Genomic DNA, 24,551 nt, shown 5'->3' on the forward strand with positions numbered 1-24,551 from the left:
GTGGAACTCTGCCAGAGTATGTTGTGAAGTCCAAGACTAACAGGGTTCAAAAAAGAACCAGAGAAGTTCATGGAGGTAAATCCATCGATGACTATTAGCCAGGATGGGCAGGGATGGTGACCCTACCCTCTATTGCCAGAAGATGTGAATGGGCAACAGGGGATTGGATCACTTGAAGGATTATCTGTTCTGTTTATTTTTTCTGAAGCACCTGTCATTGGCTACTGTTGGAACTGGATACTGGAATAGATGGACCATTGGTTTGACTCAGTATGGCTGTTCTTATGTTCATATAAAATTCTAGAGGATGGTTCAAAAACCTATAGGGCTATACAATATGTATTCTATAGAACTTTCTTAAAAGGGAAATTTTAAGTGGACACAAAAAATGTTCTTTTCTATTCAGTAACTTTTCATTTTCTAGAGGCTACAGTAATTAACACTTACAATTAATTGTATTTTTATTAAGGGAATCCTGTACCTCAGATTACATGGGTAAAAGATGGTCAGCCTCTTACCCAGGATGGAGATCACCAGATTCTGTCCAGTGGACGTTTTCTTCAAATCACCAACGCTCAAGTTGCTGACACAGGGCGATATACATGTGTTGCAACCAATGTAGCTGGTGACAAAAGTAAAAGTTACAGTCTCAGTGTACTTGGTAAGTGATTGTGCTGGTTATCTAAAGAAGGTATTAATCTCATTGAAAGGTAGATATTCATGCTGGGGTTCCTAACAGTTAATAACAGCAATGTCTAAGTTACCTGACTAGAGTTAAATATTTACATCAGTATAATTGCTAAAGTGTTTAATATTAATAAGGCACTTATACCTTTAAGAAGAAACAAGTTAGGTAGGAAAACAGGGAGTTAGAACAGGAATTAATCTACATATAGATTGAACAAAACAGTGCATTGTCTTGTGTTTTACAGAAGAAATGTGTTAAGGACACCATTAAAGGAAACATTGTTTCATAAAAACTCAGACCACCTGTTATTTTATTATGATGGTTATCACGTTACAGACTACAACTAATACAGTAGAGTTTCTTTACATACTCTCATATCCTGGCCCACATTCCCTGCCTAGCAATAGCTTTCAGGAAGATCAGACAGTAGACCTGCTGACCCCTAGTCAATAATAGTCCATGGGAGGTGGTGGGGTAGTGGCTGGTGGCCAGCCTTCTTCCCTTCCCCCTCTCCCCTCCAACCCCTGCCCATTTGACAGGCTCTATGAACGTAGGCTGAATTTCAACTTCAGGACAAAACAAAAAACCAGACAGAGCTTCAGCTAGTGCTATAGGACTTTTGCCTGGTTCTGGGTTTCATTGTGAACAGTTCACACATGCCTAGTAGTGATGCACATCCTCTAAACAGGATGTTGAATTTTCTTTATAAAGAGGTTTCAAATAACACCAGCAGTTCTCCATTTAAAAGTTATTGTAGCCTTAAATTGCTTTTAATGGCTATCAGTTCCATTGCTGAGGATCTTCTTATTGCTTCCCAGTGTCTCCAACCATTGCGGGTACAGACAGTCATGGCAGTGCAGAAGACGTCACTGTTATCCTGAATAGCCCCACATCCCTGGCTTGTGAGGCTTATTCATACCCACCAGCTACAATTACCTGGCTAAAAGATGGAGCTCCACTGGAATCTAACAGAAATATCCGAATTTTGCCGGGTAATTATTTTTATTCTTAAATAAAATAAATGTTTTGTCACTAATCAGATGACACATTCATAAATCAAAACAATTAGTTGTAATAATGGCATCACTTTATACTTATGTAGCATTTTTCATCCCAGGATCTCAAAGAGTTTCACAAACATTAGTTAATTAATTATTTTTATGCTTTCAGATAATATTTATCTCTTTGCTCTGTAAAACGATGGTGGTGAGCCAAGTTAATTGCACAGTTACAATGTAATAATTAAAGTTAGGTGGTAACAGCATAATAGTAACATGGTAACTTCATTTGAAATATTGATAACGACACACAGTAACCCACATCACCACTATCGCTTGATAACTTTAAAACGTATTCATGACCATACTACATCGTATCCATATTAAAAAGGCAATTGAATGACTTATAGAAATTTCCAGTTTACCTCCTTAATTGTGTCTGCAAAATTTGCAGGAAGATCTGTTTGTGCAAATTAGGCAATTTTACCCTCTTACTACAATTTGAATATAAAATGGATGTGCCCACAAATTAATTAAGCAGAATTAAGGAGGTCTGCTAAAAATATGTCCTACGTTGTGCTGTTAATCTTTAGACTTGTCTGTGAAAATAATGGGAACACTTCAAAAATAGGGGTGTATAACTGGAGAGGAAGTGAAGATAGACAGCACAAACAGAAAAGCTAAATAAATAAGATACAGTAGAACCTCAGAGTTACGAACACCAGAGTTACGAACTGACCAGTCAATCACACGCCTCAGTTGGAACCAGAAGTACACAATCAGGCAGCAGCAGAGACCCCATCCCTCCCTCCCCCATCCCCCCCAAAAAAAGAAAGAAAGAAAAAAAGAGCAAGCAAATACAGTACAGTACTGTGTTAAATGTAAAGTACTAACAAATAGAGAGAGCGGCATTTTTCTTCTGCATAGTAAAGTTTCAAAGCTGTATTAAGTCAATGTTCAGTTGTAAACTTTTAAAAGAACAACCATAACATTTTGTTCAGAGTTATGAACATTTCAGAGTAACAAACAACCTCTATTCTAAAGGTATTCATAACTCTGAGGTTCTACTGTAGCATTTTTTATAGCTTATTAGTAGCTTGCCATCAAGAAAGTAAAAAAATAATTGTCCTTTTGTTGGATTATCTCTTGTCTAGCTCTTTGTGGACATATGAAATAAGGGAAAAAATTTCTGGTAAGATTATAGGTAATATAATGAAAATGAATATTACACTTTTGTTACACTTTGCTACTGGTAATTTTGCACCTGTGGGAGGAAATGTGAGCATTACTAGTATGTGGGAATTAAATGACTTCACTGGGGGAATGCAGGCTGAAGGGAGTTTTAGCCAGTTAAAACTGGGGTTGTGCTTTGAGAATGGAGTGAGTATAAATCACGAGTAAGCATGAATTTGTGAGAAGGAAACTGATGCATGCTGAAGTGTACAGGCAATTTGAGTGAATTACATATCTGGAGCCTCAAATCCTGTTGATTCACTAATATTCACAACATTTCACATAAGAGTGTTATCTTTTCTCTATTCTCTACACTGAGCATCTTTTCACTTGAAGTACAGGGCTGAAACTAAACTACAGTACAGTGCCTCAGATCCAGCCCTATATATAGAATTAATGCATTTTTACTTGTTCACAGAAAAGAGAAGGTGAAGCACAATTATTCAGACAAAGCGAGCCCATACCCAATTCAGATACTGTACATTCATTATTACATAGTGTCACATCCTGACCTAAATTATACATGTGCAATTCCTTCTGAGTTCAATGTGAGTTGTGCATGCACATCCAAGAGAAGAATTTAGCTCTCAGGGTTGAAAGTATGACTGCAGAAAACATTAATAACCTGAGGATCAGGAGTATGGGTGCTAATGCTAGTGAATAATATAATCTTTCTGCAGGAGGGCGATCTCTGCAGATTCTAAATGCACAGGAGGACAGTGCTGGTAGATACACCTGCATAGCCACAAATGAAGCTGGGGAAACACTGAAACACTATGAAGTGAAAATCTACAGTAAGTTTGTGATAACAATGGAATACGTTTTAATATTTTCTCATTCCTCCATTTTTTCTTTACAGTTTTACCCACTCTGCTGCTCACTAGGGTTTCTGAGTCTGGAGCTCCTCCACCTGCTCCTCCTCCCTGGCATGCTGGTCTGAGCGGCAGAGTAAGGGGGCCAGGGGGTCGGAGAAGGGGCAGGGAGGTTCTGGAGGGAGCAGTCAAGAGACGGGGGGGGGAGTCGGGCGTTCGGGGGGGCTTTCTGGGGGTGGGGATGTGGCTAAGGTTTTGGGCAGTCAGGGTACAGGTAGGGGGTAGGATCCTGGGGGGGGCAGTTAGGGTGGGGGGGTCTCAGGAGGGGGCAGTTAGGGGACAAGGAACAGGGAGGTTTAGGTAGGGGGTGGGGTTCTGGAGGGCAGTTAGGAGCAGGGGTCCCAGGAGGGGTAGTCAGGGGACAAGGAGTGGGGGGGCTGTCAGGGGGCAAGGGTGGGGAGAGGGATTGGAGCAGTCAGCGGACAGGGAGCAGAGGGGTTTAGATGGGTTGGGAGTTCTGGGGGGGGCTGTCAGGGGGTGGGGAGTGGTTGGATGAGGCGTGGGAGTCCTGGGGGCCTGTCTGGGGGTGGGGGTGTGGATAAGGGTTGGGGCAGTCAGGGGACAGGTAGGGGGTAGGGTCCTAGGGGGCAAATTAGGATGGGGGGAGGGTCTCAGGAGGGGGCAGTCAGGGAACAAGGAGCAGGGAGGCTTAGGTAGGGGGTGGAGTCCTGGGGGGGCAGTTAGGGGCAGGGGTCCCAGGAGGGGGCAGTCAGGGGACAAGGAGCAGGGGGAGGGTTGGGGGTCCTGAGAGGTCCTTAGTATTATTGTTTATTTGAATTAGAGAAGTACCTAGAGGACCCAGTCAGGGATTGTGGTCCCATTGGGCTAGCTAGGCTCTGTATACCATAATGTAAAGATGGTCTCTGTGCTAGAGAGATCACCATTTAAGAAAGGCTGTACGGTGACACTGAACAGAAATAGAGCAGGGATCGGCAACCTTTGGCACGCGGCTTGCCAGGGTAAGCACCCTGGCGGGCCTGGCCAGTTTGTTTATCTGCTGCGTCCATAGGTTGGGCGGATCATGGCTCCCACTGGCCGCAGTTTGCTGCTCCTGGCCAATGGGGGACGCGGGAAGCCACGGCCAGCACATCCCTCGGCCGCGCCGCTTCCTGCAGTCCCCGTTGGCCTGGAGCGGTGAATCACGGCCAGTGGGAGCCACGATCCGCCCAACCTACGGATGCAGCAGATAAACAAACTGGCCAGACCTGCCAGGGTGCTTACCCTGGCGAGCCGCGTGCCAAAGGTTGCCGACCCCTGAAATAGAGCTTCACTTGGAGCTGCCACTTATTTAGATTAGAGCTGGTCAAAAACTTTTCAGTGGAATGTTTTTCCACCAGAAAATAACCGTTCAAAATCAAAACTTTCTGTGGGAATGTAGACATTTATTTTATATTATAAATTATATTTTTTTAAATGTCAAGTCAAAATTGGAACAAAATGTTTTCATTGACCCAAAACTTATTTTTTCCCCCAAAAAATTTCATTTTGTGGCAAATTTCAAAATTCTGAATCTGAATGACAACAAATTTCAAAATGTCAGAATTTCCCATGGAAAGAATATTCTGAGTTTTGACCAGCTCTACTAATTAAGGATTCAAAAGCCTAACTTTAAGCACGTTTTTGAAAATACTGGCTTTAATTTTTATTATTTTTGATTAAATAGTAGGTAAGCATGAAAGCCAGGTACATGGTAGAGTGGGACAGTCAAGGATGTAGTCTGGTGCACTTTCACCAAAAAGTTAAGCACTGCTGTTTTGTAATAACTCAGCTGTGGTGCTCAGAGAACAGGATCACAAAGGAATGTATTTTTTTACTCCAAGATTATTGTACTTGGTTTCCCTATGTCTGGTTCATTTTAAATGATGTATAACATGTTAATTCAGTCAGGGAAATCTCTTTCACTTCCTTGGGATGTTTGTTTTTGTGCAGTTCCACCCGTCATTAACAAAGGAGACATCTCAGGGATGGGTCTCTCTCCTAAAGAAGTGAAGATCAAAATAAACAACAGCCTTACCCTGGAGTGTGAAGTTCATGCGATTCCTGCTGCTGCCATCAGCTGGTATAAGGATGGACAGGTCAGTCACAAATTTAATTCCTTTTAATGGGTGGTTTTCTTACAGAAGCAGTTGAATATTTATCATCATTTTTAATCAACATTTGTATAGCACCATAGGTGCACACATGGCTCCTGATCTTGCACCACTGAAATCAATGCCTCCCTGCTGTCGTCTTCCTTCCCCCACCCCCGATATTATGGACAGTGGTACCACCCCACAATTTTATGGATCTCAGGGAATCTGCAATAGGCCAGGTCCCTCTGCACACTGGCACTAGAGCTCCTACTTCTCCCTTTGGTTCACTTGCAGAGCAGGTGGGACAGTGCTGCCAGACTTCCTCTGCCTGAGACTGCCTGTTCCTTAGTATTGAGTGGTCATTGCACAGAAGGTAATATACCCCCTCTTGCACAGATTCCTCACAAGGCTTGTGCTGGAAAGAGGCATAACATCCTGGTCCCACCCTCAGTCCTCCTCCCTTTGCCATCTTGGCCTTGCCCCTCCTCACCCTGGTTCTCTAGAACTTGCAGAGAACCCTCCACTGGGTTCTGGGAAGAGGTGACAATGCCCCAGAAGCAGCTGATCTTCCAAAAGGCATCCTCCATGTGCAGATTTTGGGAAAACAATGAGAGCCTGAGTACAAAAGGGAATGAATTGGGGGCACCACAACATTATCTTTATAGAGTCATTCTTCAGATTAACTGCATTTTAAAATAAAATAATCTAAGTCATCTGCTTGGAAAGAGTAGATGTTTTTCTTTGTTAATAACTTTTTATTACCATAAAGGGCTCCTTTCCCATTAAGTTTCTTCACTTACATTTATCACATATATTTCATTAGACTGGAAGCTTAGTCTCATGGTAATGTGACTTTTTGCTATATTCTAGGCCATAGGCACATTAATAGGCTGAGCACATTCAGGAGATGCTTAGCATCTCACAGGATCAGGCCTACTGGCTGGAGTGTGATTCCTAATGTTATTGGGAATGATAATAATAGATATGTTTTTCTGTTACTCCTGGCAAAGCCAAGACAATCAGAAAGGAAAGAGATGAGTTTAAACGAACATGTTTTCTTATTCCCAACTTCCTTTCAAATGCTTGTCAAGTAGTCATGTCAAGGTAGGAGTAAGTAATTTGACTGGCATATTAGAGCAAAAAGGCTGTACCATCAGATTACTTTCATGATTCTTAATACTTCAAGTATTTATTTTATTTAATACTTATAAATTTGTTTAAATTAAATCACAGCCTATTAAACCAGATGCTCATGTTACCATCCAAGCCAGTGGCCGGACTCTGCAGATAAAGGAAGCTCAGATATCAGACACTGGTCGTTACGCATGTTTGGCATCCAATGTTGCTGGAGAGGATGAAATAGAATTTGATGTAAACATACAAGGTAAAGAGGGAAACAAAGTTCAAATAATAAATTTCTCCTATTCTGTCAATGTGAGTCATTTTCTTGTAATATTTGTTTTGGAGCACTGAAATTGTTTATACTCTTCTTTTTCTCCCCCATTGGATCAATCTAGACCAAGGGTAATTTGACCTGCTTGCTCTAATTTTTTAGGTATTTAGTCAGAGAAAATATTTTAAGTATGAGCTCTTTATTAAATTTATATTTTCTTCTCTAACTTACACTAGTGTAAACCTAAAACCAACAGAATTACATTGATGTAAGTGAAAGAAAGATCAACAGTCTCATCTACAAAGTGTTTTGAAATGTATATGCTTGTTAACTTTTTAATGCATAATATTGTATTGTGGAGTGGAAGGGGGTAGTTTTCAATTGTTGGATGCCAACTAATTTTATTTTAAAAATTACAAAAATTATTTAGTCCAGAGAAACGAGAAAGGGTAGGCCAGGTCTACTACTTGTTTCTGTCAACTCAGGGGTGTGGCTCCTACTGTTTAGACACACGGATTCTTTTACATACCTTAGGGCAGCGGTTCTCAACCAGCATCTGGGGCCCAGTGGGGGCTGTGAGCAGGTTTCGGGAGGTCCACTAAAATAAATCAGAGAAGGGCCGGTATTAGACTCACCGGGGCCCAGGGCAGAAAGCCGAAGCCTGAGCCCCATCACACAGGGCTTGAAGCTGAAACCTGAGCAACTTAGCTTCACAGGAGGCCCCTGGGGCATGGTGCATGAGTAGCCCTGCTTGCTACCCACTAACACTGGGTGTTTAATCTACTGGATATGCAGAAAAACAGTAGCTGTGACACAGGTGAGCCATTGAATTTTTATAGCATGTTGGAGGGGTAGGGGGGGTCTCAGAAAGAAAAAGGTTGAGAACCCCTGCCTTAGGGGACACTTGATCAAGACCAAGCAAATTAATCACAATTATTAACCATGGCTATTGTATTATTAAAGAAAAATAAATCATTAAACAAAACAACACATGACAGAGTACAAGTGATAAACTAGTTACTTCCATTACAATCTCTTCTGTATGCCTGTCTGTGGAGAGCTTTTAACCCTGTGGAGAATAGATTATACCCTTGTGAATGAACCCACCTTTGGTGGGTCACTTTCTCTTGGTAAATTAAGACCAAAGTATAGTATATTGTTTCCCAGAATTATTGTGTATTCAGTTTAGGTATCATAGAATGATAGAATTAAAAGGAACTGGAAAGGTCATTTAATCTAGTCCCCTTATTAAATACTTCTATACTGTTTAGGTTAGTAATAACTAGACAGGCTTCACTTGCCCTTAAACAAGTTAATTTGCCATACATAAATAGTTGGGGAAAGTAAGTGATCTAAACTAAATCTTTACTAAATATTTAAACTAGTACTTAGAAGGAGCTATGTAAAGAGCTGCCTTAATACAGACCAATTATAAATATCAAGGATCTTAAATCCCACTATTAAATGTTTAGCCTCTGTCTCCTTTCCAGGAATATATGGTTAACCATTTGATGATTAACAGGAGAAACTGTTAGTCTTTTAAGTTCTACAACATTTCAATATTCCAGTAAACTCATTATAAGAGTTTTAAATCTAATTCCTTGCCATTATCTTAGTTAACTTTCTCTCACCAATCTATGTTGAAGTTTGGGCAGGTTTCCCTTGAGTTGGTTTCTTTTTGAGTCTTCTCTACTTTTCCTGTCTGTCTGGGAAGTTGGCTTGTTGAGAGAGACAGGATTAGTTATGGAGTGCTGCTCTCTTAGCAGGTGTGTGTGTGCATGTGGTGCTCACTTCAGAATTTCTTATATCCTTCTCCTTCCTATTCACAAAATTAGAGGAAAACACACCTCTTTCAGGCTTATTTAGATTCAAGTGGGTTCTTTCCTTGGCTCCATGACTTCATAGGTAGCCCTGGGAAGCCTCTTCACCTTATGAATATCATAGAATTATAGAAGATTACGGTTGGAAGAGACCTCAGGAGGTCATCTAGTCCAACCCCCTGCTCAAAGCAGGACCAACACCAACTAAATCATCCCAGCCAGGGCTTTTGTCAAGCCGGGCCTTAAAAACCTCTAAGGATGGAGATTCCACCACCTCTCTAGGTAACCCATTCCAGTGTTTCACCACCCTCCTAGTGAAACCTAGACCTCCCCCACTGCAACTTGAGACCATTGCTCCTTGTTCTGCCACCATTGAGAACAGCTGAGCTCCATCCTCTTTGGAACCCCGCTTCAGGTAGTTGAAGGCTGCTATCAACCCCCCCTCCCCTCTTCTCTTCTGCAGACTAAACAAGCCCAGTTCCCTCAGACTCTCCTCATAAGTCATGTACCCCAGCCCCCTGATCATTTTTGTTGCCTCCTCTGGACTCTCTCCAATTTGTCCACATCCTTTCTGTAGTGGGGGGCCCAAAACTGGATGCAATACTCCAGATGTGGTCTCACCAGTGCCAAATAGAGGGGAATAATTACTTCCCTCGATCTGCTAGCAATGCTCCTACAATGCAGCCCAATATGCTGTTAGCCTTCTTGGCAACAAGGGTACACTGCTGACTCATATCCAGCTTCTCATCAACTGTAATCCCCAGGTCCTTTTCTGCAGAACTGCTGCTTAGCCAGTCAGTCTCCAGCCTGTAGCAGTGAATGGGATTCTTCCGTCGAAGTGCAGGACTCCGCACTTGTCCTTGTTGAACCTCATCAGATTTCTTTTGGCCCAATCCTCCAGTTTGTCTAGGTCACTCTGGACCCTATCCCTACCCTCCAGTGTATTTACCTCTCCCCCCAGCTTAGTGTCATCCGTGAACTTGCTGAGGGTGCAATCTATCCCATCATCCAGATCATGAAATAAGATGTTGAACAAAACCGGCCCCAGGACCATAACGTTTCTTTATATAATATTTCTTTAATTGCCTTTTTTCTTCTTGTAGCTGGACAGCATCAGACATCAACTCTTTCATTTTATTCAGCCCATTCTCTTAAATATTCTTTCATTTTTATTAGAGTTTGACAGAAAAGAAATTCTGTTTTCAACAAGTCCACCAACACTCCTGTTCTTTATATCAAGATTTTCAGTTCTCAAAACAGTCTTTTAAAGTTCAATTACTCTTAGAAAGTCTTTAGCTTAAGTTGTTGATTCTACATTGAAGATTTTTGTCTTCAAACTATAATTTTTTTGTTTTCCTGAGTTCAGTGAGGATTTGCTTGTGCATTGCCAGTAATTATTTAATTCCCCATTAATGTAAATATTCTACACTTAAGTGGCTTCTTAATAGTAGTAGTAGTCAGTTTAGCAAGGTCATTAGATTCCAGGTTGTACTTAAAGCATTTTACTATTAACATAGCAATGACTTAAGGAGTTATATTTGGAGCTTTGCATTTAGCTAATGTATTTGCAAGCATGGCTTTCACAAAGGTGTTTGTCATTTCAACATTTAAGAAATAAACAAAAGTTTAAAACATTTCCAACTACACATATTTTTTTCCTGGAGTTTCAAAAACACAAGCAAAATTTTTCCTTTGAAAAGAAAAGGCATTAGTATGGCTACTTTACAACCTAGATTTATGACTCTGATAACACATCCCACATTCCTTTTTAGAATGAATGTTTTAAGTGGTTTCTCTTCTTGAGGTTTGCTTGTCCTTGGGAGACAGGAGCGGAAACCTTCTGGTATTTCTTTGATTAGATTAAATGTTTTGTAACATAATCAGCTAAACATATGTATTGTTCCCAAGCATCCTGGCTATGACATTCTTGTAGTTATATTTTCTATTCAGTAAAGGTACAAACAAGTTTGTAACAATCTAAAAAAATATATAATCATTTTATTAATATCATTTTTTGCATCAATATTAAGTTTCTCCCTACAGCACCCAGTAGCACTAATGGCCCCAGTTTGCAGCCCCATTGTGCTAGGCACAGTATGCAAACACAAAAGAGCTCCAAAAAGTCATTTTAAAAATGTTTTTATAACTTGTTTTGCATAAGAGAGAGAAAACATACTTGGCACTTTTCATCTTAAAATCTATTTACAAAGAAAGGAAAGTGTCAAATATTTCCATTTACAGAGGGGGAAGATGAGCACTGATAGCTAAGTGACTTACCCAAGGCCATACAGCTAGTGGTTGACAGAGCTCATCTAGATATGAGGTCTCCTCATTCCCATGCCTGTGTGCTAGCTCTGGCAGTTAGGTTGATTTCTTGTGTAATAGTTCACCAAATTTTATTTCACAGGAAGTTTTACCTGAACAAAGGTTGCAGGAAAAAGAAAACCTATTAATTTGCCCACACTAGCTGTAAGAGCAGTGATGATAGGTAAAACAATAAGGCACTTCTAAAAATTATTTTTCTTAAAAAAATCAGGTGCCTTTAAGATGTCTCAGATTGGACATCCAGAATCACTAGTCACTTATGAAAATCTTGGATAAACACAATACTTGTCCCAAATAGCTTCAAGTTAACTTGGAGTAATGTCCTCTCCTGGCTTTTCTTTTTTAATCAGTTCTTCCTGTTTAGTCAATTATTAACCTACAGGAAGTGCCCAGTACATTAATCAGTAGTGCTTAAACTGTTTGCATGACCAGGTTCACACTGCTGCTGGGCCTTGGGATTTTTATGCATGGAGTACATGGCTGATGTGATGGGATCTAATTTAGAATGCTTATTTGCCGTAGCTTAAAGATGCTATTTAACAACTCCAGTATTTTTTTGTTACTAGATTGTCCAAATATGGATTTCTGCTATAAAATCCTAACTCTAACCTCTTCTTTCTCTCTGAATTGTAGTTCCTCCTAGGTTCCAAAAACCTCCCAGAGCATGGGAAGTTGGTAACGCAGTAGATACAGGCAGAGGTGGAGAAACCAAAGATGTGATTGTCAACAATCCTCTTTCTCTGTATTGTGAGACCAATGCTGTGCCCCCTCCTGTTCTCACATGGTATAAAGATGGCTACCCTCTGAGCTCCAGTGATAAAGTACTGATATTACCAGGTGGGTATTTTAACAGATCCCCTGATGAGCTTAATAAATAATGATAATACTTAGCACTTATCTGGCAATTGCATTTTTCATCTTCAAAGTACTCAATTTACTAATAATTAATTTTGGATGTGCATCCTTCTCAATCCATTTTTTCTTGACTGGAAATTTTCACTCCCAGTGCTCAGACTTTATATATGCTTTTGATTTTTCACCCTCTTCTTTATTTAAAGTATAATCGCTTAACAGATCGCGAATATGGACATTCAGCTATTACTGGCTGATTGACAGATATAGGTGAATATGCAACAGAGACATTGAACAACACCTACAATCCACTGTTGTTGTTACATTTCCTTCTGCATTTCATTTTAACAAAACAATCACATTTGGAGTAGTAACATTTCTCCATCGATTGTGAAAGCCATGGAAACACTAAAATGGAACAGTCCCTATGGAACTTGCAAATAGGTGATTTGTTCACATTCTGTGGGCTTGATTGTGCCCTTTAGCTACTGCCTTGAGTAAGGGGCTGTGCAGAAACACATCATCCCAGAGGAAGCTCCAAAAGGGATTTTGTCTGGGTGATACAAATGTGTCCCAGAGCTCCTCAGAGCACACTTTGCTGCAGCACCTCTTCAGAGGCTTCAGAATGCACTTTCTTGCCTAGCTAATCAGCTCCCCTGCCTCATGCAGACAGGTTGGCATCAGGCCCATGGCCGCCTGCTACCCATCCCTTTGGAGAAGCTCATGCTCCAGGGAGCACTAGTAGGGAGTACTTCCTGCACTTAGGACAGCAGTTTTATCTGGCCTCTGTGCAGAGGGTGGCGGTATGGCATATAGGCTCTTTGTGCTCTCCCCATCTCTGCTTATCTGTTCAGAGGCCAGCCACAATCTAGTTCTATATTATTTCCAACATTTGTTCTCTTCTCTGAGCAGGGAGGGAATTGCACCAATTTGTTAAGGGATAATATTTTAAATATAGAAGAAAATCAAAGAGTAAAACCACATATAACTGAGCACTGAGAGTGAAAATTTCCAGTCATGCATAGTTTACCAAAGAGCAAATATTCTACAGTTAGGTATACATTCTCTAATGGAGTCAATGACAAAGTTTTCTATTAGCTCACTGTGGAAAGTTTCACTTCTAGATTGATCAACAACTCTGTTGCTGATATGTCTCCAAAGAATGTAGATTCCTTCCAATGGAATTAATTGTTTGCTAACATTTTATTATAAACTTCCAACTAAAACCAAGCTGGATGTGGAGAAAGCAACTATGAAACAAAAAGCTTTAATTAGTCCAGAACTGAAAGTGATCATTCAAGACAAACCAATGGGGAGAAAATTACATCCCCAGTTCTTTGCCCCCAGTCATTCATGATGTCATTGACTCAGGTCTCCAAAGGAATGTGGTATGTTTGAGTGATGGAAATCACTTGATTTTAGATTTAAATCTTGAATGTGTTTTCCCTCCAGGAGGCAGAGTGTTACAGATTCCACGGGCTCAGGCAGAAGATGCAGGGAGATATACATGTGTGGCTGTAAACGAAGCTGGAGAAGATTCCATTCAATATGATGTCCATGTGCTCTGTGAGCTAATCTTGCATTATTTTCTATTTTAAAAAATTCCAAATTCACTTTTTATGGCAAAAGACCCTAAAGGAAAAGTCCTACCGAAATTAATAGAGAATGATTGCATTATATAGAATAGCTCAGTAAGATCATATAAAAGGTAATAAAAATATATATCCCTGCTATAGAATTCTATATCATTGGCATTGTTCTCTGTTAATGCTATAGATTTTTAGATAATTTCTATATAATTGCATTGGAGTTACTCCTAACAGTCTGTAGGAATGTTCCATAAGTTGGGTTGGATGGCTTCAAAGTCTAAGTCTTGTATGATCCAGTCAGAGACATACTCTGAGAAATCTTTGTGCTTCTTGCCTTGGCTTTGAGTGTACTCAGTTTTTTTCCAGCTCTAAAACTGCTAAAACCAGTGATTCATTAATAGGATGAGGGGAATGCCTTGGAAATCCTCCTTTGTCCTAGCTCTAAAAACTCAACTTCCCCCTCTTCTCCATTCTGAACCAGATCCTGACTGGTGTAAATAGCCATAGCTCCATTGCAGTCCCTGGAGCTGTGCTGCTTTATGCCAGCTGTGAATCTGGTGCTGTATTTTTCCTTGGGATTTTATTATTGTTCCCTAATTAACTGTGAAGTTCTCTTTACCTTAACCTGCAAATTCAAGATCTATGTGTGGCTCTATCCCTCTGGCACTTTCACAAAGAAATCACTGCTTATATAGTATTATATAGCAATCTCCTTGTTCCGCTTTGCATGCTCTGTAGTGCCACCATCCATTAACGGAGCTGATGCTGATTTGCCTGAAGAGGTCACTGTGCTTGTGAACAAGACCACAGTGATGGAATGTGTGGCAACTGGCAGCCCCGCTCCAAGCATAACTTGGCAAAAGGATGGCCAGCTCCTAGCAGAAGACGAGCAACACAAGTCTTTATCTGGTGGAAGGATGTTACAGGTAAAAGTGGAAGGTGTTGGTAGAACAGTTAAAGGGTTAGGCCTGATTCTGAACTCTGTTCTTTACACAGGTATTAAAATGGTGAAAGAGTGTGGAGAATCAGGCCTTTATTTTTAACTCATTTAAGAGGATTTCATTAAATTCCTACAAAATTAAAAATAAATGTGAAAGATGCCTACTTTCCCGGCAATTGAAACATGCAGGTTGGCAGAGCAGGTACCGTGTGGGTAGCAGGAGTGCATACTTCCCTAGGCTGACCTGTTCATGACACTGGTTATTGTTATCCCTATAATAACACTAATACATCAGCAGTTACATATCTTGCAGTTTTAATTGTAAATGACCTCTTATTAGTTCTACTGAAGCCTATTTTCTTTTTTAGATCCTAAATTCCCAAATAACAGATACTGGCAGGTATGTCTGTGTTGTGGAGAACATAGCCGGAAGTGCCAAAAAGTATTTTAACCTTAATGTTCACGGTAAGATTTCTAATTCCTAAGATGCTGATTTTTCCCTTTTGAAATAAAGGAAATTAATGCTGTGTTACTGCTCATGTAGCTTATATTTCAGTTGCAAGTAAACAGTCTGCAGATTCTGTATTAATTTAAACTCACTAATTTCAGCAAGGTACTTAAGCATGTGCCTTACTTCCAGCATTTAGTTAGTGCCCTTAAGGTCAATGAAACTACTCATGTGCATAATGGTAGGAGCATACATAAGTACCTTGCTGAATGGAGGACTTAGTATTGCTGATATTCTGCAGCGCCAGCTCACTGCTACCATATATATTTCTATATAGGTGAAATTCACTCCTGTGCAGAGGACCTGCACAATGTCTCTGCAGTATTTAAATCCCACCTAAGCCCTCAAATAAAGCTTCTGGAGTGATGCACTAGGCCATGAAAGGAACTGCTGTAATGAAGCCAATTGCACCAATGTAAAAATCTTTATTGTCTTATGTGCAAGGCAATGTCTTTTTATTGACTGTCACATTTAAATTAGAGGGATTTGTTTATTTGCAAGGATATAGGGTAATAACATGTTTTGTGATTCTTTTATTAAATAACATTTTTCAAGAAAATTAATTTTGAAAATTAACATGTAAATTAAATGAAAAATAATGTTTAAAAATAATGAGGAATAGAAATGTTTTAGAAACTTACTTTTCTTCTCTTTAAAAAACCCCCAAAATTCCGAGGATAAATATTTTGCTGAAATAGAGTTACAGTATTCATAACCCCATTTAAAATAACATTAGCATGATATTGTTAGAATAAAATAAACTTGGAAAGATGGGATTTTCAGATTCACGAGTATAAAACTAATGTAAATGCAGTCAGGAAATTAGAACATTTTCTATTTTAAAAAACTAAAAGCTGACGAAGAGAGAAGAACAGTGGCTGTTGTAGCTGAAAGGGCAATGGAACGAGCTATGTTGGGAATTTCCCTTCTGGATCGTATCCCAAATGAAATGATTAGAGAACACAGCAGTGTGAAAGATATTGTCATGGAAAGCAGATATAATAAGATACGATGGGCAGGCCACATAGCACGGTTCACGGAAAATAGGTGGACCGCAATCATTACTGAGTGGTACTCGCGAGAACAGAAAAGACCACCTGGTCAGGCTCCTAGAAGATGGGTAGATGACGTTAAACATTTCGGATGATCATGGAGAAGAAAGGCAAGAATGCGAGAAGAATGGCGGATGTGTTGTGATCGGCGCAGTCTTAACGACAGCTGAAGACCGATCGATCCAGGTGATTTAGGTGAAAAGCTGCAAAAAGGACATATTCAGTTAAGATTTCAGCACTAACTTTGACTCTACCCCTTTATTGCTGACCAATGTCCACTCCTCCTTCTAACTTTCAGCTGTAGGCTAAAGATCTACCTTATAAACTATATCATAGAAAACGTCATACTGGGTTATGACCTTGTAAACCTACCAAGTAGACACTGGAGACTGCATCCACACTTTCCATCGTGGTATGGTTCAGAGATCTCAGCATATAACATAACCTTCTGCATATGATCCACACAGAACCCCTTATCAGTTTGATAACCTGCTCTATTCAAAACATCAGATAAGACATATCACCTTTATCCATGTCTTCCCTGAATACAATCACAGACCTCAGTAATCTATATGCCTTCACAAGATCAGCCCATTATTCTCCTGTAAAGGGCATGGGAATTTCAGTTGTATAGTACAAAAAAAGCCTATTCTAATCTAATCCATATATGTTGCAGGAAGGATTTAAATTTCTTTCATGTGGCAATTAGTGGGTTTCTTCCACCTCAAGGCACAGTTAAGGATGTGATCAGGGCCGGTGCAACCCATTAGGTGACGTAGGCGGTCGCCTAGGGCGCTAGCATTTTGGGGGTGGCATTTCGGGTCCTTCGGCGGTGACCGCAGCGGCCTGATCTTCGACTGCCCCGGTCGTTGTCGGCATTTAGGCGGAGGGAGCTGGAGTACGGGGGCATGGGGAAGGCCGCCTGCAGCAAGTAAGGGGGGAAGGCGGCACGCAGGGGAACTCCCCGCCCCAGCTCACCTCTGCTCTGCCTCCTCCCCTGAGCATGCCGCCCCGCTCTGCTTCTCTCCCTCCCAGGCTTGCGGCACCAAACAGCTGATTGGCGCCGCAAGCCTGGGAGGGAGAGAAGCGGAGCAGCGATGGCGTGCTCAGGGAGGAGGCGGAGCAGAGGTGAGCTGGGGCGGGGAGCTGCCGCATGGCTCCCTGGGCTGGGGGGGAGCTGCCACGGGGGGGTGGGGTGCCTCAGGGCGGAGGGGGGGAGCTGCTGCGGGGGGGACGCCTCATGGCGGAGGGGGGGTAGGGAGCTGCCACGGGGGGGCGCCTTAGGGCGGGGTGGTGGTGGAGAACTGCCACAGGGCTCGGGGGGGCGGGGGGGACGCAAAGTGGAAGTTTTGCCTAGGGCACGAAACATCCTTGCACCCGCCCTGGACGTGATCCAAAGGTAGCTGAAGTCAATGGCAGACTTTCCATTGGGATCACATCCCAAGACTGCTGTTGGAACTTTAACAGGGTATTTCTGGACTTTCTGATGTTCAGGTTTTGTTTTTAAACTACAGTATTCTTCTGCTATCCTGATTTTCAAACATTTGTTTGTAAACCTGATCTCTGAACTTCAAGATTTTCAAATTTCTGTGGATAACGACAATGTACATGGTGTACATGGAATTCTCCACTTACACTAGTGGTAGAATTTTATACTCATGTTGAACAAATGTATTGATCACACAGGACCAGCATATTTAAATTTTAAAACTGTAAGCCAGATTCACTAGTTGACTCTGGTTGCTGTATGCCTCTTCGTGCCACAAAATAGCCATAAACCTGACTTAATGACCACTGCTTTGTGTCACTGAAATGACACAAAGCAGCTGGAGAGTAATGGGAGGATATGACCCAGAACATTTGATCACATCCTTTCGTCATGATCTAAGATCTGGAATCTGTCATCCCCGCAATGGCTATACCACTCAAAAGAAAGCCAGTAACTCTCTCCTGCATTTCTTTCAGAGTTGTTGGTATCAGCTCTGCAGAAGAAACATGGAATCCTGAATTCAGATCTCAATGAAAGGAATATATTTACAAATATTTTGTTTTAAAGTGAAAATGCAGAGTAGGACCAAATTTTGAACTATTTTGTTTTTAAATTAATTTGTGTTTGGGAAGCCCCTCCACATACATAGCAGTATCTTAGACTGCACAGCTGACCAGTTATAAATCATGTCTGGACATGAAAGGAGGGAAAAAACCCTATTCTGAAGGAATCTTTTTGGGGTTTCTCAGTAATGAAAATATTGCAGAAAAAACAGGAATAAAAATACAAAATCAGCAAAAAGATGTATAGTCCTCTTGTTCACCCTGACAAGGTAATTTCCAATCTAGTTATTACAGAGCAAATGTCCTGAGAAATGATTTGCTTTAAAATTCCTTAATCTGGAATTACTCACTCTCCCTTTCAGCACAGGCTAGGTCATCCCTGACATGTCCCCATACAGGGAAGAAACTGTGGGTGCATTGGTAAGGCTTTAGGGAATTGTAGAAAAGGGGATGAGGGCAGGATTGGCTTTAATCACAGTATTTCCAGATACTTGCAGAAAGCTGAGGATCAGTGCATGGGATGTGAGAGATGTTTTTAACTCAGTCATTTGGCAGCACTCAGCAACTCAGCTTTGTAATTGAGGGTCTTTGGGAGTATTGTTTGCTGACACTGTGGTATGTTCTATTACTGTATTTCTTTCTGCAGTTCCTCCGAGTGTTGTAGGTACTAATTTTGAGAATTTGACTGTGGTGGTGAATAATTTCATCTCCTTGACCTGTGAGGTCACTGGCTTCCCACCTCCTGATCTCAGCTGGCTCAAGAATGGAAAACCTATCAGCTTGAATACTAATACTCTCATTGTGCCTGGTGAGGAATCGCTGCTGTTTCTGTAAACTCTGGGGTCTCATCCTTTCCTTTTATGTAGATAAATATGACAGCAAAATGGCGCCAACTTTACTCCGGGTGTAGCTCCATTAAGTGGAGTTATACAAGTAATAAATCTGGCCTCTTATGGTGAAAATATTTTAGAATCTCTTTTGCTTTTGAATGGGGTCACTGTTAAAAGAAACAATCAGGTTGGAAGGATTGGAACAAACAACCGTTTGTGTTGGTGTGGATCAGACTGTTGGACAGCTCATATAGCACAGACTGTTTCAAAGGAACAATGATTGATTGAGACAGTCACTTTATTAACTAAGGATCCAGTCCAAATCCCATTTGTCTAGACGGCAAAAAAACAACCACCCTATCACTGACTTCAATGGGAATTGGCCCCTCAACTCAACCCTTAAGAACCTTGCTAATTCCCAGGGGGAATTCATTATTTCCTAAGGGTTTCTAGGACAAAGATACTGCAGGGACCTTAGACAATAAGGGCTGGGAGCATCTATCAGGGAGTAAGTGGAGTAGGAATTGTTACAGTTCTAGGGTAACTACACCTGTAACTACATCTGTGGTCCACCAAGGGCACCCGCTTTACGCTTCTGGCTCCCACTTGTCACCTCTCTTGGGAAGAGACCCATGTCTCACTCCCTCCTGACTGGGGAGTTTAAGGCTGCACAGCTCCTTGCCTTATGCTGTGATATCCCCAGCAAGCCAGGCTGCTTAAAAGGACAGCACCTCTCTGAGGGCTATGACCAGTGTATTGCCTGCAGCTATAAGTTACCAAACAACTTCTTTAAGCAAGCACGCTTTTTCTTAAAGTAAAAGCATTACAGAGAAAAATATTAAAACAATAAAATACTCTGCATGCATGCTAAAAAGCTTATGGGAGGTTACCCTCAACTCCAGCTTAGGGCTCTGGTGGTTACAAGTTCATCTGTCTTTGATCTGGAACCCAACCAAGGTTGGGCAGGTCAACTATCTCTTTATACAACTTGGACCTTTGATCTTGATCTTCTGTAACTGGTAACCAGCAGACGATGACCTTCTCCTCAGAGATAGCTTCAAAAGATTGTGTTTTTGCATAATTGGAGTTGGAGTTTTCTCTAGCCAAAAGTCCATACATGTCTGGCATATTTTCAGTATAGTCTCCTGAACTCTCAGGTCTCACATCTGTCACATTTTCCCCCTCGAGAGCTTACATGCAATCCTGGCCCACAATAATACATAACCTTAATATAGTAAGGGTTTTCAAGGATATTACAGGAAGTTGCCCTATTTGTCACAGGAATCATGTCAGGAAACTACCCTGATGTACACCCAATCCTCCACTTCTGATGTTGAAAACTAGAGATCCTAATGCAACCCAATTCCTGCTATGGATTCCGATTTGACATGCTTGAGATGGATTGGCTGGGGTGGACGTTTGTAGGTGTATGGGAAATAACTGACATGGAACTTACTTACTGGCAGCTGGGATGCAGGCCTATGGCCTACAGGCAGATATCTGGACAGAGCTAGTCCATAAATGGGGGAAGTCATGTGAGAGCAGTAAAGGAAGGAGGGGATTGTCGGGGAGCTAAGTGGAAAAGCCATGATTGTGTTAGGGGGGAGGAAGTAGCTGTGAAGGAAAAGTGGGTGAAGAAGAGTATTAATGGGCCAAATTCTCTGGTGAAAGCTCCATTGACTTCAGTGGTGTTTCACCCATTTACACCAGCCAAGAATTTCACCCCAAAATTGTAATTCACTAAGGACATTTCTCTAAGGGTTAGGCAGTGCTAGTCAGCAAGAGCAGTGCTGCTCTTTAGAATCATATGCTAATCTAATGCCTAAATTGCAGTTCGTAGAAAATGTTATTGCAAAATTTCATTTCAGATTAATACAATAACTACAGAATAAATCTAAAAGTTATTTTAGCTCACCTTCTCTCTTTGGATCACTTTAGGTGGTCGGACTCTGCAAATTCCTCGAGCTAGACTCTCAGATGGTGGTGAATACATTTGTATAGCCAGAAACCAAGCTGGAGAAAGCAAGAAAAAGAGTTTCCTTACTGTTTATGGTTTGTTTTTCACTATCATATTAAATAATATTTATTACTATGAAATGAGGACATCTTCCATATTTCCTTAGGTTGATTTTTTCCTCCTCCTCACAGAACAAGGAAGAAAATAATTCTTTTAACTTTTTCTCCAGTCCCCCCGAATATTAAAGACCACAGTGGAGCATCTGTTGCAGTGGTGACTGTGAGAGTGGGAATCCCAGTGACTTTAGAGTGTGAGTCCAATGCAGTCCCACCACCTGTTATCACATGGTACAAGAATGGACGCATGATCACGGAGTCTGCAAACATAGAGATCCTAGCAGATGGACAAATGCTACAAATCAAGAGTGCTGAGGTATACTAAATTAGTCTAATGCACACCTTGTCACTATTGTTGACCAGTTATTTTTGCTCTTTATATGTCTGACCCAATGACCATTGAAGTCAGTGGGAGTCTTTCTGTTAAATTCAATGGGCTTTGAATCAAGTTCTGATTACAAATGGCAGAGCCTTTTTTAAGTCTAACTATAGCAGAGCCCATGACCACTAGTGGATTCTAGTGTTAAAAGGTCTGTTGTTATCTTCAGGAAAATTGACCCAGTACATAAAAATTCTTTTTCCATTTTAGGTGTCTGACACTGGCCAGTATGTGTGTAAAGCCATAAACATTGCAGGGCGAGATGATAAAAATTTCCATCTTAATGTTTATGGTGAGCATATACCACGTTATCTACAGTAGAATTGAACCAAAGTCAGTTTCCTAAGGAATTTGGTAACTAAGGTATTTATGCAGCTGCTGTTCTATTTAATAGTTCCACCAACTATAGAAGGCCCTGAACAAGACTGGATCAATGAAACAATCAGTAATCCTGTCACCTTTGCATGTGATGCTACTGGAATTCCTCCACCAACACTAATATGGCTAAAGAATGGGAAGCATATAGGTAATGTTTTTCCTTCCTGGTTTCACTCTTCTTCTCCCCCACCCCTCCGTTTTCTTTCCTATAATAGATCACAGTGTGTCTTTCCTGTGGTGTTTTCAGGGTCTATTCTTTTGTTTCTCCTCCCTCCATCCCCATATTAACTACCCCTTATATGAACTAGAGCGTGATGAAATCTTTTTAAATTTTTGATACATTTATGAATTTTTTTCACAAAATGTGTTTGCTGTTTCTGACTAGTTCTAATACTAATCAACTCTTTCTTTTCTGTGTGTTTTCAGAAAACTCTGACTCACTTGAAATACATATTTTGTCTGGAGGAAGCAAACTGCAGATTTCCCGCTCTCAGATTTCAGATAGTGGAAACTACACTTGTATAGCCTCAAACGTAGAAGGAAAAGCACAGAAGAGTTACATCCTTTCCATTCAAGGTACAGTATGTGTGTGCACTAAACAGAATCATACTTACTGGCCACTTACACTAGCATAAAACTGGTGTTAAGTCCACTGAAGACAATGAAGATGATTTAGCTATATAAAACTGGTATAACGGAGAATTAGTACCATTATTTCTATCAGGCAACCAATAGCAAAAAATAAGGATAACAAAACCTTGCTGCAATGTTATTCAGAAATTGGTATGCAAAAGAATATTCTCTATATCTAATTATACTGCAGTTTGAAAATAATAGGTTTATTTGCTATATTGCACTGTTTCCATATGATCGTTGCTGATCACAGCAACTGGCTCCATCACACTGGAAACTAGTGCAACACGAATATCAGTGTGAGTAGAACATTGTGGAGCCCAAAAGGGTTTCAGGAGCAATGGTATGCTATGGCTCTTTTGCTAGGTGATGTTTGATGCCAAAAGGAGGTTATAAAGGAAAACTGACACACATCTTCTTTATGAAAAAAAAATCAATGGAGTAACGGAATAATGGTTAGGACTGAGTAATGTGTCACTACGTCACCAGGGACACTAAGCATTTGAACATGTGCTTAACTTTCAGTGTGTGAGTAATCCTGTGGACTTCATTGGAGCTACTCACATGTTCAGAGTTAAATATGTGCTTAAGTGTTTGCTGCATCAGGGTATCCAATAGATTTTATTTGCATAGCTATAATAGATGCTAAAGGTAGCATTATCTATTATTATCAATCTGCTGAACATGAACTGGTTACTGTACACACTGGAAGGATTATCAAATGGTTAAAGTTGATTTTTCTAGTCACCTTTGTAAACATCCCATCAGGAGGAATATATACATACCCTGTTAATTTGATCTAATGGGAGAAACTCCATTGAAATAATGGAGTTACTCCTGGTTTATCCCCATTTAACTAACTGATTAGAATTTCACCCCCTCTCCCAAAAGTTCCTCCAAATATTGTTGGATCTGAAATGCCAAGTGAAGTCAGCGTCCTCCTTGGGGAAAGTATCCAGCTTGTCTGCAATGCCAAAGGAATTCCCAGACCTGCTATTCAGTGGCTTAAAGATGGAAACCCAGTTACCAGAAATGAATCACAAAGAATAAAGTGAGTAAAAATAAAACCCTGTGTTCTCTCAGTCTGTCACCTCCTCAAGGCATAGGCAGAAGAATTATAAAACTATGAACCTGAATAACTTAACTTTAGTAAGTGACATTGATCTTTTCTGTCCTTAATTTCTATAATTCTAGGATATTTTGTTAATTATGTAGATTTGTTGCTCATCTGTTTTGTTTTATATAATATATCTAGCTAACCAAATAGTGTTACAGATGTTGTTTACCCTCTCTTCTGCCTACTTCAGAATAAGTAGCTATACACAAGGTAGATCTGATACATACATGATTTGTGAGACAACGTACCAGACCCTTAGGACAAGCTGTTTGGTGCTGATACAGCTCAGGGTGTAGGGGGGCACAAATGTTGCTTGTAAGCCATCTTTATGTCTTTGCAATTGTGGGGATACCAGGTCCACTCCAGAGGCACAACTTAGAGTACCCCCAATGGCCTATACAACTAGATACACAAATCTGGGAAAGTGACATGATATCTTACTCAAAGTTTTTATTTTTATTTTTACATTTTTTTTTATTTTTATTTTATTTTGATTTAGTTGGTGTTGGTCCTGCTTTGAGCAGGGGGTTGGACTAGATGACCTCCTGAGATCTTTTCCAACCCTAATCTTCTATGATTCTGTGTTTTAAGTATTTCAGAGATTGGCACATAATATCCCTAAGTTTCTTATTTAAATAGTTGTTCCTATCAGATGAGGTTTAAGAGGTGGGAGCTGTATGTAAAAATACTCTGAGAATGATGGATACATTTTGACTGCAATTGGATGGAACTGGATCTAAATGGAAG

At 40.7% G+C, this 24,551-nt stretch overlaps 1 protein-coding gene across 2 annotated transcripts in view; it reads left to right on the forward strand.

Annotated features, from left to right (window-relative positions):
• The window catches only part of HMCN1 (hemicentin 1), a 338,886-nt gene that overhangs the window by 242,452 nt on the left and 71,883 nt on the right, over positions 1-24,551 (forward strand). For both annotated transcript variants that reach the window (XM_054038112.1, XM_054038111.1), the window contains 16 exons: positions 470-661; positions 1,507-1,680; positions 3,600-3,713; positions 5,721-5,866; positions 7,097-7,247; positions 12,035-12,238; positions 13,706-13,819; positions 14,581-14,768; positions 15,151-15,247; positions 19,041-19,202; positions 21,163-21,276; positions 21,411-21,613; positions 21,887-21,968; positions 22,071-22,202; positions 22,481-22,630; positions 23,579-23,738. In XM_054038112.1, coding sequence (XP_053894087.1) covers positions 470-661; positions 1,507-1,680; positions 3,600-3,713; positions 5,721-5,866; positions 7,097-7,247; positions 12,035-12,238; positions 13,706-13,819; positions 14,581-14,768; positions 15,151-15,247; positions 19,041-19,202; positions 21,163-21,276; positions 21,411-21,613; positions 21,887-21,968; positions 22,071-22,202; positions 22,481-22,630; positions 23,579-23,738 — 2,383 coding nt within the window. The remainder of the gene's footprint in view (positions 1-469; positions 662-1,506; positions 1,681-3,599; positions 3,714-5,720; positions 5,867-7,096; positions 7,248-12,034; positions 12,239-13,705; positions 13,820-14,580; positions 14,769-15,150; positions 15,248-19,040; positions 19,203-21,162; positions 21,277-21,410; positions 21,614-21,886; positions 21,969-22,070; positions 22,203-22,480; positions 22,631-23,578; positions 23,739-24,551) is intronic.

The sequence above is a fragment of the Malaclemys terrapin genome, chromosome 8 (assembly GCF_027887155.1).
Source record: "Malaclemys terrapin pileata isolate rMalTer1 chromosome 8, rMalTer1.hap1, whole genome shotgun sequence".
Lineage (NCBI taxonomy): Eukaryota > Metazoa > Chordata > Testudines > Emydidae > Malaclemys > Malaclemys terrapin.